This window comes from Lissotriton helveticus, chromosome 9 (genome assembly GCF_964261635.1).
Source record: "Lissotriton helveticus chromosome 9, aLisHel1.1, whole genome shotgun sequence".
Taxonomy (NCBI): Eukaryota; Metazoa; Chordata; class Amphibia; order Caudata; family Salamandridae; genus Lissotriton; species Lissotriton helveticus.
The window spans coordinates 10,754,462-10,774,428 of record NC_136070.1 but is presented as its reverse complement, the minus strand read 5'-3'; the positions used below and the strand labels follow the sequence as shown (position 1 = coordinate 10,774,428).

Sequence of the window (19,967 nt, the reverse complement as noted above, 5' to 3'; positions counted from 1 at the left end):
GGTTAATGTTTTGTTTTCTCTAGAAAATGTCAAAGAAGAGATTGTGGTCAATTCTGATCAAAGATTTTGCAGTTTGTTAAATTCTTTGTTAGAGAAATGTAGCACTGATAGAACAAAAATAGAAAGTGTGTCTGAAATTCGAAATCTGTTAGACAGATGTTCAGGTCAAACACAATTCTCTCAAAATATTCAGCAAGATTGTCAGGAGTTTTTAATGTATATGCTTGATGTATTGCATGCTGAAGGTGTAGATGTAGATCAACTGTTTGGGCTTTCTTATCAATGGCAGCATGACTGCGAGAACTGTAGGGTATCAAGTACTACTAGTGTAGACTCAGAAAGATTTATATATTTAACTTTGCCAAACAGTAAATCAGTCTCCTTTAATAAGCTAGTAAAAGCAGCTGATCACAACATGGAATGTAGCCAATGTAAATCTGAAATGATGTCAACATTATTTATACGAACATATGGCCAGTATGTCATTTTAATGTTCCAACGATGTAGGCCTGATGGAACAAAATTGACAACTTTAATTAAAAATTTTGTGGCTTCACAGTTGTCAATATCAGGAAGGACTTTTGTAACTGCAGCAATTATATATCATGACGGTCCTTCAATAACATCAGGACATTACACAGCTTATTTAAAGTCTAGAAATGGCTGGTCATTCTGCAACGATTCTGTTTTAATTTTCAAAAAAAAATTGCCGTATGACCTTAAAAATTCTTACCTGGTGTTTTTAAAACCAAAATTTTAGGGAAAGAATCTCGGGATGTGCTCTGAGGAATTTCAAGAGGTTCTAATGGCTCCTACACGATTTGGCCTTGAGGATAAGTGTAGTACAGAGACATAACTTCTTACCATAACACTTGACGTAATGGAAAAATAACTGCACTTTGAATGAGTTCAGAAAAACTGTTTCTTTTTATAAGCTAATTGAAGCAGCCAATCAAAACATGGAGTAGAGGGAATGTAAGTCTGCAATGCTGTCTACTGTTTTATATTGCTTTGTGATTAAAAGTGATGTAGAGAATTAAATAATTGTAGTAGTCATAGAGGTAGTGTAAGTCTGCTTCATAGTAAGCAGTATCAGTGTCATAGGAAATGTAGAACATGAGTGAGCAAGAAGGGTAAGATATTACTAGTCCAGGATTGTGAAAATGATCTTCAACATTTTAATTCTGAAAGTTGCGGAAATACAAAATGACGGGATTGGCTTACAAGAATTCCAAGAGTTATAAATGGCTCTTACATGATTTGGCCTTGTGGAAACGTGTGGTAGAGAGCGAGAAGTCATTTATTGTATGTAACATATTTTTCAAAACGATGGAGGTTTTCTTTCAGAAAGTGGCGGGCTGAAAGTAATAACAGCACAACAGAGTGTAAGCTGTTCATAGGACATCCTTCAACGTCATGGAAAGTAAGTTAATTTTAAGGAGTTCTGAATTCTGATTTGTTATGTTGTATGGGTTTTTTAAACACAATCATTTTGATTGTGTTTTTTTTCCCCGCTGTTATATGATGAATACCTTCAAGTCACTGTTTTTAGTGAAATTTGATACATTCTGAGAACAGCACAAATAAACCATTTAACATGTATAATTAATTCTGTACTGTTTGTATTTATGATGTACATTTAGAACTGTGTAGGAGGCATGGAGAAGGAGAGGCTTCTGTAAGTGTCAAAGTTGTTGCATACAGTTCTCACATTCTACGTAGTCTTTCATATGATAGACTACATTTCCACAATGAAATACCTAAGCAAAGGAAACACAGGTGATATGATTGTGGAATGAGCAAAAAAAATTGCACGTTTTTCAATTATATTACCTGTGTTTCCTAACATTACACATCACATTGTGTAGATGAGGTTTAGGCCTGTTCCAGGAGACAGAGGAGGTCTGACATTTGTTCAAGAGTGCAGTGGACATGACTCACTTCGTTGGTAGGCCTGCACATGTATTATCTCCTCTGTATTCTTCAACAAACCTAAATTTCATCTGCAACCCTGAGTAGGACTTACCTGAAACAAATCTGTGGATAGGTTACACCTTATCGGCATCTTGAAACAATCATTTAAAATGTTAGGGTCAGATTTATGATGGCCGTGCGCCTCTTTTGCGCCGCTGTGGGTCACTTTTGTGTAAAAGATGCACCATGTTGCAAGATAGGTTTCAGTTCATCTCCAGCAAGATACCATCAGTTTAAAATGTATATAATTAGCACTGTGTAGGGGGCATGCAGAAGCTGAAGTTTTTGTAAGTGTCAAAGTTGTTGCATGCAGTGTTGCACTTCTGGGTACTGTTTCATATGCTGGACTACATCTGCACAATGAGATACCTAAGCAAAGGAAACACAAGTGATGTGATTGTGAAATGAGCAAAAGAAATTGCACGTTTTTCAATTACATCACCTTTGTTTCCTAAGTTTACGAATGACATTGTGCAGATGAAGTTTAGGTCTGTCCACGGACACAGAAGAGGTCTGGCCTTTGTTCAAGAGTGAAGTGGACATGACTTACTTCATTGGTAGGCTTTCACATGTATTATCTTCTTTGTATTCTTCAACAAGTGTAAATTTGATCTGCAACCCTGAGTAGGCCTCACCTTAAACAAACCTCTGGAGAGGCCACACCTTATCGTCATCCTGAATTAATCATTTAAAATGCTAGGGACAGATTTATGATAGGTGTATGCCTCTTTTGCCCCACTGTGCGTCACTTTTGTGACACAGTGGCGGTGCAAAAGATTTGCTATGTGGCGACAAAATTACAAATTGATGCATCTAGGCAGATGTGTCATGCTGTAAAAAACCCGTGCCACATGAAACCGATGCAGCAGTGATGCGAAAGATGCACCATGTTGCAAGACAGGCCTCACTTCATCTCCAACAAGATAAGAAGCTGAGTCTCCTGTAAATGTCAAAATTGTTGTATACACTGCTCAACTTCTGTGTACTCTTTGATATGCTAGACTCCATCTGCACTATGAGGTACCTAAGCAAAGGAAACACAGGTGATGTAATTGTAAAATGAGGAAAAGAAACTCCACATTTTTCAATTACATCACCAGTGTTTCCTAAGTTTACGAATGACATTGTGCAGATGAATTTTAGCTCTGTCCACGGACACAAAAGAGGTCTGGCCTTTGTTCAAGAGTGAAGTGTACATGACTTACTTCATTGGTAGGCTTTCACATGTATTATCTCCTCTGTATTCTACAACAAGCGTAAATTTGAATTGCAACCCTGAGTAGGCCTCACCTTAAACAAACCTCTGGAGAGGCCACACCTTATCGTCATCCTGAATTAATCATTTAAAATGCTAGGGACAGATTTATGATAGGTGTATGCCTCTTTTGCGCCACTGTGCGTCACTTTTGTGACGCAGTGGCGGTGCAAAAGATTTGCTATGTGGCGACAAAATTACAAATTGATGCATCTAGGCAGATGTGTCATGCTGTAAAAAACCCGTGCCACATGAAACCGATGCAGCAGTGATGCGAAAGATGCACCATGTTGCAAGACAGGCCTCACTTCATCTCCAACAAGATAAGAAGCTGAGTCTCCTGTAAATGTCAAAATTGTTGTATACACTGCTCAACTTCTGTGTACTCTTTGATATGCTAGACTCCATCTGCACTATGAGGTACCTAAGCAAAGGAAACACAGGTGATGTGATTGTAAAATGAGGAAAAGAAACTCCATATTTTTCAATTACATCACCAGTGTTTCCTAAGTTTATGAATGACATTGTGCAGATGAAGTTTAGCTCTGTCCACGGACACAGAAGAGGTCTGGCGTTTGTTCAAGAGTGAAGTGGACATGACTTACTTCATTGGTAGGCTTTCACATGTATTATCTCCTCTGTATTCTACAACAAGCGTAAATTTGATCTGCAACCCTGAGTAGGCCTCACCTTAAACAAACCTCTGGAGAGGCCACACCTTATCGTCATCCTGAATTAATCATTTAAAATGTTAGGGACAGATTTATGATAGGTGTATGCCTCTTTTGCGCCACTGTGCGTCACTTTTGTGACGCAGTGGCGGTGGAAAAGATTTGCTATGAGGCGACAAAATTACAAATTAATGCATCTAGGCAGATGTGTCATGCTGTAAAAAACCCGTGCCACATGAAACCGATGCAGCAGTGATGCGAAAGATGCACCATGTTGCAAGACAGGCCTCACTTCATCTCCAACAAGATAAGAAGCTGAGTCTTCTGTAAATGTCAAAATTGTTGTATACACTGCTCAACTTCTGTGTACTCTTTGATATGCTAGACTCCATCTGCACTATGAGGTACCTAAGCAAAGGAAACACAGGTGATGTGATTGTGAAATGAGGAAAAGAAACTCCACATTTTTCAATTACATCACCAGTGTTTCCTAAGTTTACGAATGACATTGTGCAGATGAAGTTTAGGTCTGTCCACGGACACAGAAGAGGTCTGGCGTTTGTTCAAGAGTGAAGTGGACATGACTTACTTCATTGGTAGACCTTCACATGTATTATGTCCTCTGTTCTCTTCAACAACTCGAAATTTCATTTGGAACCCTGAGTAGGCCTCACCTCAAACAAACCTCTGGATAGGACACATCTTATTGGCATCCTGAAACAATCATTTAAAATGTTAGTGTCTTGCGACACTTTTGTGAGACAACAGCAGTGCAAAAGATGCACCATGTTTTAAGATAGGCCTCACTTCATCTGCATCAAGATACTGTTAGTTTACAATGTATATCTTTAGGACTATGTAGGGGGCCTGGAGAAGCAGAAGCTTCTGTAAGTGTCAAAGTTGTTGAAAAACTGTTTGTCCTTCAATCTTTTCCCTTTTTTTTTCTAATTTTTAAATACATGTTTTAATATTTTTCAAATGTTTGTTCTCTCTTTCACAGATTGAAAGTATAAAAATAAAAAGTGAGTAAGTTAACGACAATTATAAGGTAAATGTTTTGTACTCTTTTCGTTACATTTCTATCACATTCACCTACTATTAGTTCCACAGCTTCATTTCTTTAACCCTCAGTTTCCTGCCTTTGCTACTTCCCTCATTCCTTTCTCTATTACCTACTTACTCTACTCCTTCCACTCCTTTTCTCAGTCCCTCTCTTCTCATAGTTCCTCACTCTTGTTCACTCACTCCGTCTCTATTACTCTTAGTGTCTTTGACTGATCACTCTTTCACTACTTGTTCATTATGCTTTCTCTGTGCAGTTGAAGCACACTAAGGGGCATATTATGAACACAGCCAATAAAATTATTGCTGTTTTTATTGGCAGAAAACTGCTGCTAAAGTGGTTTTAGCGGCAGTTTTCTGCCGCAAAAGCGGCTTTAGCGACACATTTCTGCCGATAAAAGCTGCAAAACTTTTATTGCCTATGTTGATGATATGGCCCTATGTTATTTACATTTCTTTGCTGTTTCAATTATTCTTTTTGTGTTACTTCTTCTTTTCTGTTTTCTGTTTTTTCTCTCTGTTATTCCACATGTATTAATCTTATTTTGAACATTCACTCACATTCTCCAAGAAAATCTTCTTTGTTATTCTTCTACTCTCCTTTTTTTCTTTCACTTCCTTATCTATTTTGTTTTTCACAATTATATCCTCTTCCCTCTTTTCTTCGGTAAATAAATCTATTAAACAGTATCTCTGGTTTAGACCCTATAGCTGTCTTTGTTTTAACATTACTCTCTGTTTACTTCCCTTATACTTACTCTTCTTTTTTTTTTTTTTTTTTGGTTCGCTCCCGGTTCGCGTACCGGCGAGCGAACCAGGAAGCGAACCAAAAGAAATACAGCTTGCCAGAGTGCTAAACATTCTAGCAATTTTTTTTGAAAGGGGAGGTAGTTCTGAAAAGAACTTTTTTTTAATGTTTTTGTTGTTTTATATTTTTTTTTATTTTTCTGAACATTTTTTGTTTTTTTTGTATTTTTTGAACAGTTTTATGTTTTTTTTGTTTTTTTTGGAGGGGCAACAACAAAAAACAGGCATTGGAAAGGGCTCAACAGGAGCAAAAAAATGTTTTACTTTCTGGGGCGTTTAGAGCACTTGTGGTTTTCAAATACTCTGTTGATTAAGTTAATGCTCATATTGCCACATGAGAGTAATGCACCGCAATATAAACAGGTAATCTTCATATGGACAAAGTTGTCCTGAATGTTTGGCACGGTTTCCCGTGCATCTGGCCCTGACAAAGATATCTGTGTTGATGTCCTGGCCACAGGAGTTTGAGGATTGTCCTGAAGGTCACGCATCTCTGCCCGGCTGTAGTTTAGTGGATGCCACCTCAGCATGTGACGATGCATGGTGTAGTTGCCGAAGCTATACTTCTTTAAGGTGCCTCTAGATAAGTCCTCTTTACATATCAGGCACGTCACATATCGAGCATTAACTTTTTTCTGCCCTTCAGGGATTGAAAAAAACTGCGAAATGAAACTAGTTTTCCGATGAGAAACCCGGGGCTCCTCTTGTAAAAACTGTGGAGCCTGTATCTCTTCTTCCTCTTGTTCATCCTCTTCCTCCTCTGTGTTGCTAATGAACTGTGGAGGTGGTCCTCTCTTCCCATGAGGAGGTGGTGGTGGTGGTGGGGGTGCACCAGCTGAAGCTACCAATGAAGCCATTGCTCAGTGATCACAAAGGGTCTTCCTCTCACAAAGATGAAAGTCAGAGTGAGGAAAGAAGGAGGGGTTTTCATCATTTTGGAAAAAAAATAGGTCTAAACCAATGAAAAGTGTTATTTTTAGGTCACATGACCTAGCCTTACATCATTAGGAAACCAAAAGTGAAATGAACCAATGAAAAGTTTTATTAACAAGTCACATGACCTGTTACGCTTATGTTACGCGCTGCGGAACGCGCCCCGGATCGCTTCCGGGGAGCTGCGCTTCGCGCCTCGGTTCGCGCTCCGGAGCACTTCCGGGTGCGCTAACGCGGCGCGTCATAAGACGCATTACGCGGCAACGCGATACGTCGCGCTTTCGCGATGCGCCCCGCGTCTCAGTTCGCGTACCGGAGCACTTCCGGGTGCGCTAATGCGGTGCGTCATAAGATGCATTACGCGACAACGTGATACGTCGCGCTTCCGCGACGCGTCACGATGTTGATTTCTAACGCGGCAGTTGCGCAAACGGAACGTTTACTGGTTCGCGGACCGGGTCGCGGCACCAAATTAAGCTAACGGGAAGCTTCCCGGTTCGCGAACCGGGAGCGAACCAAAGCATAATAATAATAAAAAAATATTAATAAACATATAAAATACATTTTTTGATTTAAAGAAAAATACATTTTACAGCTATAGATATTAGCTTTTAAAAAACCAATTAAATTCACTGAAAAAACCATAGGTTATAGACCATATATAGTTAGGAATTAGCATTTACAAAACCTTGAAAATTCACTGAAAAAACCATAGGTTATAGACCATATATAGTTAGGAATTAGCATTTAAAAAACCTTTTTTTACTCACACAAAACCATTGAAATTCCATATATAGTTAGTTGTACTAACTATATATCGCGCACCCGCAATCCACTGCTGATCATGTCACATATTACATCATTCATGACATGGTCAGTGACATCACTGATGACATCACTGATGACATCTCAAATGACATCACTGATGACATCACTGATGACATCTCAAATGACATCACTGATGACATCACTGATGACATCTCAAATGACATCACTGATGACATCTCAAATGACATCACTGATGACATCACTGATGACATCTCATTTGACATTACTGATCACATCACTGATGACATCATTCATGTGATAATACGATGAACCTCTTCAGACTCTGATATAAGCTTAGATACACTCAGTGTAAACAGACACTCACAGACTGTCACTCATCCATGGAGTTACTCAGACACTTAGTCAGTCATGCAAAGAATCAATCACACCTCCATTTCCTCAACTATACAGTTATACACACCTTACTTATTCAAACATATACTAACACATATTTACTCTCTTTTACAATGCCTGATACAAGTACACAATGATCCATACAGCCACTCACACATTCACTGGCTCTTATGCACAGTTATTTATATATGTCAACTGTCACATGTACTGTGTTTTACATATGTACTTACTTTGACATGTAGCACTGAGATATCCATTCACTCACCAATGCACTCAGTCAACCGCCCATACAGGTGTTTCCACATGCATTTTTGAACCCATACATCTATTGAATTAACTGCTAACACATCTATGCACAGAGTCATACACCTCCCAGCCACCCACACACACACACTCAGTCTCCCATACAAATACTTGGGCAACCAATCAATAACCCATATACTTACTCATATAGCTACTGATCAACACATGCAGCAGTTTACAGAACAACAGACATAATGATGCACAAATTAAGACAGTTTAGTCACTAACTCATGCACTCAGTGACACACATTTATTCACTCACTCATACAGTCAATCATGCACCTAATAAATCCTTCATCCAGACACTTATACATCCACTCATTCTTCAATATGTAAGACATATTTTAACTTTACAGAAACATACAGTCACTGGATGTTGTCATCAGTGATGTCATCAGTGATGTCATTTGAGATGTCATCAGTGATGTCACTGACCATGTCATGAATGATGTAATATGTGACATGATCAGCAGTGGATTGCGGGTGCGCGATATATAGTTAGTACAACTAACTATATATGGAATTTCAATGGTTTTGTGTGAGTAAAAAAAGGTTTTTTAAATGCTAATTCCTAACTATATATGGTCTATAACCTATGGTTTTTTCAGTGAATATATATATATATATATATATATATATATATATATATGTATATATATATATATATATATATGTATATTACCTACTGGCGGTCGCCAGTAGGTATATATAGTTAGGAGTTTTTCTCTATGGGATTTTTGAAAATTCTATGTCTAATAACTTTGGCGTTTGTGGACGGAATTGGCTGAAATTTTCAGGAAAATGGAACATTTTGTTTCTGAGCAGCCACTGAAAATTTGGGGGGGGGTCGTCAAGGGGGGGCCGAGAAAAAAGGGGGGTCCCAAAACGTGTTTTTGCCATGCAATTTTCCATAGGGCGGTTGGCCTCACTTTTAGCTCGAACGGCTGAATGGATTTCCACGAAACTTGGCAAAATTGTAGATATTGTTTGCCCGATGTGCCTTTGCTAGGTCTCAAGATATGTGGTCCTGTGAATTTTGAGTTAATTAGGTTTAAAAAAAGATATATATCTAGAGCCGCGCCCGGTACGCGTACCGGGGAGCGCTCCAGGCGCGCCACGCGACTTGCGCACGGCAAGCTGATTGGTTCTCGGGTGTCTGTAAACATTCGAAACAGTCCGCAGCGGCCGCCATCTTGTGTCTCGGTAGGATTGAGACACAAGAGGTGGCAAGAATCAAAGGGGGGAAATGAGCAAAAGGGGGCAGGGTACACCCCCCTGACCCCCTACTTTTGATGTGGGGGCCATAAAAGGCTCCCGCGGGTGAAAATTTTTTTTAAAAAAATTCGATTTTCGCGGGGGGGGAGCGCCCGGTACGCGCACCGGGGAGCGTACGGGGGAGCGTACCATGGAGATAAAAAATGACAGACTTTTTAAAAAAAAAAAAAAAGCTTCTTTTTATAAATTGGAGGTAGTTCTGAAAAGAACTTTTTTTTTGATTTTGTTGTTTTATATATTTTTTTTTTGTTTTTGTTTTATATTTTTTTTAGACTTTTTAAAACAATTTTATATTTTTTTTGGATTTTTGTCAAGGGAAAAACAAAAACAAGGATTCCAAAACTGCTCAACAGGAGCAAAAAAAATTGAAAATTTAGGGACTGGAAGAGCAGCGGTGTTGCTGTTTCTTTAGGGCAATGAGTTCAACACTCTGCTCCCCATAGCAGAGCAGTTCGTCACACTCCGTGCACAAAAATTTGATGCCTGCAAACACCGGCTGAATGTTAGGGACCATTCTTCCACGGGGTGGTCCCGAAGGTGTTGCTCCACCAGTGGAGGTGCTGCCGCCATCTGTGGGTACATTCCGTGCCAGCTCTCTGACACTCTCCCTGGCAAAGTTGTTAGGGTGTCTTCTTTTCACATGCCTGATCAAATTAGCATTTCCAAAACTATATTTTTTCAGAGGATTGCCTCTGGATAAACTACTCCCACATATTTTGCAGGTTACTTTGGGAGCGTTGACTTTTTTCTGTCCTTCAGGGATGTCGTAAAATTTCCAGATTAAATGGTTTTTTTTCTTTTGCTGAGGAGGGTCCTCATCTAAAAATCCATCTGAATCACTGCTGGATGACTCTCTTGCAGCCATTGCTGGAGATCAGAAAAGTAGGAGATAGAGTAGACAGAACAGCTCTTGCTCTCTCCAAGTACAAAGCAATAGTGAGAGAAATGGGTGGGTTTCACACAATTTGGAAAAAAAAAGTTCTGAACCAATGAAAAGTGTTATTTTAAAGTCACATGGTTTGACGCGCTTACGCTACGCGCCCCGGGGCGCGTCCCGGGCGTGTATCATAAGCGCATCGGGGCGCTTACGTTGCGCGATCGTATGCGCTTCCGGGTGCGCTTACGCGGTGCGTCATAAGACGCATCTCGCGGCTACGCGATACGTGTCTTATGACGCAAGGCGTGGCGGCTACGCGATACGTCACGATGTTGTTTTCGTTCGCGGCAATAGCGCTTCCGGGACGCGCATCAGTACGCGCCCCGGGGCGCGCCGCAAGATTGCGCTTACCCGTGCGTTCACCTGTCCGCGCCCCGGGAGCGCATCAAAAATAATATTAAAAAAAAATTAAAAAATTATAAAATATAAAATTCGATTTAAAATGTATTATTTTTATAAAGATTTGCTATTAAAAAACCTATGAAATTCACTGAAAAAACCATAGGTTATAGACCATATATAGTTAGGAATTAGCATTTACAAAACCTTGAAAATTCACTGAAAAAACCATAGGTTATAGACCATATATAGTTAGGAATTAGCATTTAAAAAACCTTATTTTACTCACACAAAACCATTGAAATTCCATATATAGTTAGTTGTACTAACTATATATCGCGCACCCGCAATCCACTGCTGATGATGTCACATATTACATCATTCATGACATGGTCAGTGACATCACTGATGACATCACTGATGACATCTCAAATGACATCACTGATGACATCACTGATGACATCTCATTTGACATTACTCATGACATCATTCATGTGATGATACGATGAACCTCTTCAGACTCTAATATAACCTTAGATACACTCAGTGTAAACAGACACTCACAGACTGTCACTCATCCATGGAGTTACTCACACACCTAATCAGTCTTGCAAAGAATCAATCACACCTCCATTTCCTCAACTATATAGTTAAACACACCTTACTTATTGAAACATATAATAACACATATTTACTCTGTTATACAATCCCTGATACAAGTTCACAATAATCCATACAGCCACTCACACATTCACTGGCTCTTATGCACAGTTATTTATATATGTCAACTACCACATGTACTGTGTTTTACATATGTACTTACTTTGACATGTAGCACTGAGATATCCATTCACTCACCAATACACTCATGCACACAGTAAACCGCCCATACAGCTGTTTCCACATGCACTTTTGAACCCATACATCTAGTGAATCAACTGCTCACACATCTATGCACAGAGTCATACACCTCCCAGACACCCACACACACACTCAGTCTCACATACAAATACTTGGCCAACTAATCAATAACCCATATAGTTAGTCATATAGCTAATGATCAACACATGCATCAGATTACAAAACAACAGACACAATGGTGCACAATTTAAAACAGTTTAGTCACTAACCCATGCACTCAGTGAGACACATTTAATCACTCACTTATACAGTCAGTCATGCACCTACTAAATACATCATCCAGACACTTATACATCCACTCATTCTTCAATATATAAGACATATTTTAACTTTACAGAAACATACAGTCACTGGATGTTGTCATCAGTGATGTCATCAGTGATGTCATTTGAGATGTCATCAGTGATGTCATCAGTGATGTCACTGACCATGTCATGAATGATGTAATATGTGACATCATCAGCAGTGGATTGCGGATGCGCGATATATAGTTAGTACAACTAACTATATATGGAATTTCAATGGTTTTGTGTGAGTAAAATAAGGTTTTTTAAATGCTAATTCCTAACTATATATGGTCTATAACCCACGGTTTTTTCAGTGAATATATATATGTATATATATATATATATATATATATAGGTAATAAAATTATTATTCTTTTTTTAAGTTACATTAATTATTTATTAATTTTAAGTTTATTTAGTATGTTTAAATTAATTATATTTATTATTATATTAATTTTAAATTACTTTTAAGACATTTAAAAAATTCGATATTTTGACTGTCTATATTTTTTGGAGTCGATATTTTTGTACTTACCTGTTTGTAGATAGGAAGTCGATATTCTGGCATTCTATATTTTCTCCACGATACTTTGGCAGGTCGATATTTTGCTCCTCGATATTCTGTCAGTGATCCCTCCGGAACAGGTCGGCCGCCCAATTTGTTCAAAAAATTGCGAACAGCACCTATAGCTCTAGAGAAAGACAATTTTTTCATGTTTACAGCTGATGACCATGAGCCCGACTTCTCAAAATTAATGCCCAGGTAAGAAAATTTGTCTATCGTTTCTATTTTTGTAGTATCAATAAAAATCTTACATGTATTGCCCTTTTTTATCCCACAACACATAGTAAAAGTTTTACATTTATTTATTTTTAAACCTCTAGCTTTCATATAGGTTGTAAATTTGGTGACAGCTCTTTGAAGACCTATCTGTGTCCGCGCCATGATAACTGCGTCATCCGCTTATAATAAAATGGGGACTGGGGTGCTCTCAATCAGAGGGTAATCCTGCCTGTCCTGAGCCAAGAAAAAACCTACACTGTTTATGTATAGGTTAAATAAAAACGGGGCAAGGATACAACCTTGTCTAACTCCCTTGTTTATGCTAAACTTAGTTGTACATTCTCCCCGTTTCCCATACCAGACCTTTGCCCCCGCTCCCCTATATAGCTCCTTGATAAATAATAGCAAATTCGGGTCAACACCCATCTCTCTCATGGTGGTCCAGAGTTAATCATGGTTTAAGCGGTTAAATCGACAAACTTTAAAAAAAGTTTTTCCCTTTTTGCTAGTACATCTTTACCTATGATTAGAGCTAGATTTAATCCCTGTTCAATCGTTCCTAATCCTGCCCTAAACCCATTTTGAAACTTCGATAGTAAGTCCATGTCTTCAACCCAAAATTGTAATTTATTTAAAATAACCCGCCCGGCGACTTTCATAAGTGAATCCAGAAGTGAGATTGGACGATAGCAACTAGGTTCATTTCTATCTCCCTTTTTGAAGATGGGAATCGCAGTAGCTTCTAGCCAAGTGGGGATAAACCTATGTCTGTTACAGCTATTCAGAACATTTGTTAGGAGCGGGGCCCATAGCTCAGTGTTAGACTTGTAAACGTCCACAGGCACACCATCCGGCCCCGGGGCTTTCCCTGAGGCACTCTCATGAATGGCTGTCAAAACGTCTTCATAGGAGAATTCGATGTTCAAGGGAAAGGATGTAATAAGAACATTATCATCTCCCTCCGCAGCAAGAATTCCAACACTCTGGGTTAAGACATCAGCCTTATAAAGATCCTTAAAATAATTAACACATTTGTCTTCCGTTATTGCCACATCGATAATATCGGTTTCCCTTTCTGTGAAGAAGGGGGCATTAACGGCCCGCCAGAAACCTGTGTTATTCTTTGTTATACAGGCCTGATGTAACGCCTGCCATGCTTCCATTTTCAACTGGATCTTATGCTTTTTAATTGCTAGTTGATAATCAGTTCTGGCCAGCCTCACTTCTTCCTTACGTTTGGTCTCTTGTTTTAGGACCTTCATTAAATGGGCATGTGCCTTACTACAGTCTCTGTTGAACCAGCCCTGTGCCTTACTCATGCCCTGTTTCTGTGTCCCTGTGAGAAGATTTTGTATATCCTCTGTGATTCTAAGGAAGGCCTCGGAAACTAGTGCGTTATCATCTGTCTGCGAGAGGCATGTTTCGAAATAACTGTATTTGTTTTTTATTAGGGCTTCAAGGAAAACCATAGGTTCCACTTTGGTCCAGTCTATAGTGTATCCATTTATCCTTGCAAGATTTATTTTGTAATTATATGTTGATTCTATTGCTTTGGAGGTATTTTTACTCCCTGCAAGGAAAAAATGTAGCCTGATCGGAAGGTGGTCACTCATCGCTATTTCGGATGTTTTGCAAGTATAAACATTGCAAGAATACCTTTTTGACATAAGAGCAAAGTCAATTACTGGGTTGCACCCCCTCCTAATAAAGGTAGGCTCAAATTGTACTGGGGGCATACATAGTTCGTTAGCAAAACCCAGGTAAATTTGAAAAATAATTTCATTCAGCAAGTCCTCCGCAATAGTATGGGAAAAGTGTATTAGAGGGTCTTTTTTATCTTTGCCCATACCACAAATACCCATGTAGTTATATGGGCATAGAGACTAGTTAAAATCGCCAGCCCATATTAAGCACATATCCCCCAGCAGGTGTTCCTCTATGTGTTTCAGGATTTGACACAATTCTTCTAATACCTTACTGATTTCAGTTTTCGGGATGTTATTATAAAAATGTATAAGAAATGTTCCCTTCTTGCCCCCAGAACTTACTGACAGTATCTGATAGAATTCGGACCCATACTCAAGTTTCACTACCAATTCACCCGCCAGGTTAGACACATAGGTACATAATCCCCCTTTATTACGTCCCTTCGTACTAGGACTGGCATGGGTATGGAATGTGCGATAGCCATTTATATGTGCTGCCTCAATTGCCCATGATTCTTGTAGGCAGATGATAGAGTAATCCTTTATAAACGTAAGCCAAGAGGGATCTCTCACCTTGGATGCGAGCCCTGCAATATTCCACGATAGCATCTTAAGAATATTACTCCTTTCTGACGTCTTAAATATTGGCCGTGCATCTGTTGAAATAGTGATAACTCCCCCTGAGCTCCCTATCTCGCTCTGCAATTCTCCTCTATTGGGTCTGTGTTTACTCGGAAGTTGATTACTCTCGAGGGTCACCTCCAAATCGCGTCTGTCTATAACTATAGAAGACACAACAATGTTGTCAGTAGTCATAGATGTTTCAGATGTAAGGTCCCCCTTACTAGATATACAATTATTAGATTTGGCAACAGCTGTAAGACGCCCCGCCTCCTCACAGGTATCAACTATTGTATCTCTGGGTCTCGCTATAGGGCCCGACATATCACTTCGACCTAACTGTTGTCTCGTGGTCTCAGCCCTCATATCCGAAGTAATATCACTCTGCTGGTTAGACCTGTTTGGAATTAGTCAGTCCACCATATCAAGTACGCTGAATCTATTACTAAGAGGGATACTGGGGACAAAACCAAAACCATCCTGCCCGGTTCTATTACTGACATTGCCATGCGAAAAACCCCTTTCGCTTGTCTTTCCCTACAAACCAAAGTGCTCCATTCGCATTGGAGGGGCATAAAAATAGCTGAGGTCAAAGGTCTGAATACTAGTTCTCATTGTGTGGAAGGGCCTCTAGCAAATGAAACTGACTACCCGACTGTCTCGAAAATTGATGACTATGCAATTACCCGCTATGTCTTTCGTTCTCTGGCCCACCCAGCTCACTCTGCGTGCAAACAATATTTGACTGTGCATAAATGGGGGAAGGGGTCTGTTGGTATTCAGTCAGTGAATCGTTTTATTCTTTAATTCCTTATACGATTCAACACTGCCTTTGTCTAAAGCTGGAACGCCTGTAAGAACAACAACATAGGGTGCGGACTCAGGTGGTATGTCAATATGTGGCAGCATGTTCTTATGCTCCTTAGTATTATATAGTCCCTTCCTGCAAGAATTTAGCCGTACCCTCTCACAATGAGTGATCTTCTGTAGGCTAGCCCTTTGTGGAATCCAAAATTCCCTGCGGATCTGCAATACCCTTGGCACTGAGTCCAGCTCCAGTGTTCACCCGAGAAGTGCCTTCTATTGGATCAGAATCCGCCACATGGGAGATCAGATTAGTTTCAGGAATACTCATGGGTCCATTTAACGACAGTTCTTTATCTTGAACACTCTTTGGCAGGTTATTCTTAATGCACTCAAAATTGGTTGTGGTCAGTTGTTCAAATTTCGCTAATCTGTTCTCAATTGACAGCAGCCCGGCAAGAATAGGCTGTATGGAGGATGTAAAAAGACCACCAACTTTTAACCAGAAACCCTCGTCCATCATGGACAGAGAACCAGCAGAAGAAGTCGTAGATGGGATACTAGGTGCAGATGTAGTCACATATTGAGGCCCAGAGATAGTAGGTGCAACACATGCCAGATCTTCAGTTTTTTCCCCTCTGTAGACCGCCACCTCGCTTCCTTTTGGAGACCGCACCCAGTGTATGCCCTAATGGAATAGGCGGAGCCTTGGTCACAGACACCATAGATTCGCGAGTAGCTACCCCGCCGGCTGTAATTGTTGGTATATTATGATTGATTTGAACCGGCATACTAGAGTCCCCATCAATCCCGATAGTCACCATTTCCTCTGGTTATTGGTTACTGGTCTGACTTGGGGCCTCTAGATCGATGGCTAGAGGTTTAAGCCGCTCTGGAGTACGTGACAGCATTAGGTTCCCCAAAGATGAGCATTTAGCAAGGGCTAGATCCTGTGAAAGGCGGCGCTCAGTAATTTCGATCTCATGCGTCAGTACCGATGTGGCCCTTGTAATGAACTGATCGAGTGTCCCAGCCACATAGCCACCAGTTGCGGCCTTCCTCCCCTTTCCTTCACGTCCAGACATTTCAAACTTCCTGGAACACTGAGTTACGCACACGATAGTAATGCAAGTTAATACAAACAAATATAAGTGAGATGGCTAACTTTGCAGGCGGTCAATGTCAGAGGGGGGGCCCAGCCGGGCTCAAACAGGCCCGCCCTTGGCCCAGGCTTCGCCCGGCACGCGTTCGCGCGCATTCCGCGCAGTGGGTGCCGCGAGGTGTTAAGTAGCAGCTGCTGCTGTTGGGAGGGGCTGCATGTGGCCAGCGGTGTCCTGGGACCTGGAGTCCTTGAGGCGTGGTGATTGCCCCCAAACAAATGCTCCTTCGGCCAAGTCTTTCTGTGTGCACAGTCTGTTTGAGTCTGGGTGAAGTTTTGTTGGCTTTGTGCACAGTGTAGTTGTGTCTGGGTGAAGTCTTCCTGGGGGTGTGCACAGTCTGGTTGTGTCTGGGTGAAGTCTTGCTGGCCGGGTGGTCACTTCCTGCTGTGCTGACGCTGCTCTGTCTCCATACTCAGAGTCTGGGGAAATTTCAGAAAGCCTGGAACCAGTTCACTGTAGCACTGGACATTGATGCCAAGTGTCACCTGGCCTTTGAGGGACGGGCCATCCTCAGCCTGCAGATGGGAGACACATTTGCTGCTCTTCAGGACATCACTGCAGCACTAAAGGTGAGTGACCATCCCAGGACTTCCTGGGGGGTGGGGAGTGGGTAAGAGGAGGGGACCCGAGGTCGTTGGGTTCATGCTCAATTACTGTTTTATGCATCTATTGAAACTAATGTATCGATGATTAAAGATGGAACATAAATAAATGTGAACACTTTAACAATAAACAATATCCGGACGCCTTCTACATATGGCAATGGCGTAGCAAGTGGGCGGGTTCTAGCCCGGCGGCACGAGTTTTGGGGGCAGCGGCCTCTGCCCCCACTCTTACTTACAGCCGTCGCAGGCTGCAAACGCAGGAAATGCCAGCCCCCCATTCTTACATATGGCAGCCGTGGGCGGCAAACGTCAGGGACCGCCACAGGTCTAGCTATGCCGCTGACATGAGCCTTTTGATGACCTTCATGTGGCCCAGATCCTCCTGTCTTTGAGTGCTGCTGTTTGTCAGAGGTGTTGTACTGTGTGCCATGTCTTGTCTCAGCAGATCTTTTATTGATTGTGCATTCTAGGGGATCCGCTCACAAGACCATGGGCCTGATTTAGATCACAGCGGTAAGAGACATACCATTCGCCAAAAGATAATTCCCATTAAATCCCGTGGGATTTTGTTGGACTTGGCCCTTCTGGCAGGTTCACCCCTGAACTTTTTGACTTTTTAATGTTACATCATTATAGTGATTTCTGGTCTTTGCGCAATTTAGCACTGTGGCACAGTGTAAAGTGCGCACGCTCCCCGAGTGCATGAGGTGAGATTGGCCTGCCCTCCCATAGGAATGCATGGGGATATGTGTGTCCATGGTAGTTCCTGATGTGTGGGGATTGCAGGCTCGAGTTTGCTATGTGCGAACTCGTGAGATTGAATGCTGCGCGATGATGTATGTGGCATTCATGTGTCTAGTGTGGAAGTGCTACTTCTAGAAGTTGGCCTGCCTGTGCAGTAAATGTGATTTGACTGTCTGGCTTGTGATTGGCTGGAGCTGGCTGGTGTGACTGGCTCCAGAAGTCAGGATGGGTCTGCCCCGGTGGTGAATGGGGAGATCTGCATGTTGATGGCAGGGAGGGGCTGCACCTGGGACCTGAATAGGGCTGGGCTTTCCCTCCACAATGGCGGCTCCGCCCCCTGTGGTGCGACTGATGACCCTAGCCTGTCCTGTGAATGGGAAGAGGGGCTGAGCAAAACAAAGTGCCCCAGAACTAGCTGCATCTGGTTTCCCCCCACCCTGCACCCTAGAGACAAAGGGATTTGGTGTATAAAAATAGGCTGTGACCTCATGTTAAATGTTCTTGTGCTCAACTTGAATCTACCAGGGGCGTGCTGCTGCTGGGGCCCAGGGGAAGGCTTGCCTCCATGGGCCCTGCCCAGCCCCTGGATGCCTAGGATGATTGGGGGACTCTTCTACTTTTTGGGTTCCTTACAGAGGGGGCTTTGCTGATGGTGGGGCCCAGGAGGGACCGCCATGGGGGATGTCTCCTTGCTGGAGTGCCCTGTGTGCTGGCCCCTGGGCCCTGCATTGCCTCACTGACCTCCAGGACCTTTTGCTGTGCCTTTGCCCTTGCCCCCGGCTGTGGCTGCCTCTAGCGCTGGAAGCGCTACATTTCCCTTGCGTGGGCTTTGCAGCGCTACTCCTTGTCCTGAGGGAATCCCCGGCGTAGGGATTCCACCAAAATGGCTCCCCTGCGGGTGCCCACCCCGCTTATTTTAATTATTTCTGGAGCTATTTATGCACCTTAACGGGTGCCCACCCCGTTTCTACTTTTATTTTGTGTTTCAAGGGTGCCCACCCCTCATTTTCCGCTGTTAAAATCACTGCTGCGGCCCTCAAGCCGCAAACAGGGAGTCAGGCACTGTAGTGACTGACGCGGGGCAGGACTTCCGGTTTTCAGAGGAAGTCCCGCCCACCGCCGCGCTGTGATTGGCCGGCGCCTGGTCAGAGGACTGCTGCCCTGGAGCCACGAAGGCTCCACATCAAGTCCCGGTCCCGAGATGGGGGACCGGGTGAAGACCGGGCGCATGGCGAAGGCAGGGCTCCCATGAAGAGAGAGAGCCCCGCCGAGTGCTGCCGCCGCCCGGAGACAGAGATCCCCGCGTTGGCACCCGCGAGAGAGGAGCCGCCCCGTGACCCCCGAGAGAGCCGGTGAGTGGGGCCCTGTGGGCGGCGTCGGAGCACATTGCCGGTGCCCCCCCCCCCCCTTAGTGGTGCTGCCTTTCTTTGGTGCTCAGTCTCAGTAGGGGTAGAGCGGCCCCGGTTGGCAGTGGGCCGCTCCCCCAGTTTGGGGGCATTTCTTTAGAGCCCCGAGGCTCCACCTGATTTGGGGGCATTGTTGTATTTAGAGCCTGGGGCTCTGAGGCCCCAGTTGTTTTAAAAGCCTAGAGGGCTCC

The 19,967-nt window shown here is 42.3% G+C and overlaps 1 protein-coding gene across 2 annotated transcripts in view; it reads left to right on the top strand.

The window, feature by feature from the left end:
* Positions 1-19,967, top strand: part of TTC6 (tetratricopeptide repeat domain 6) — a 1,585,904-nt gene that overhangs the window by 1,528,407 nt on the left and 37,530 nt on the right. The window contains exon 29 of one of the 2 annotated variants that reach the window (XM_078659351.1): positions 17,438-17,590. The exons of the other annotated variant lie outside the window; for it this stretch is intronic. Coding sequence (XP_078515477.1) covers positions 17,438-17,590 — 153 coding nt within the window. The remainder of the gene's footprint in view (positions 1-17,437; positions 17,591-19,967) is intronic. 2 annotated transcript variants of the gene reach the window in all.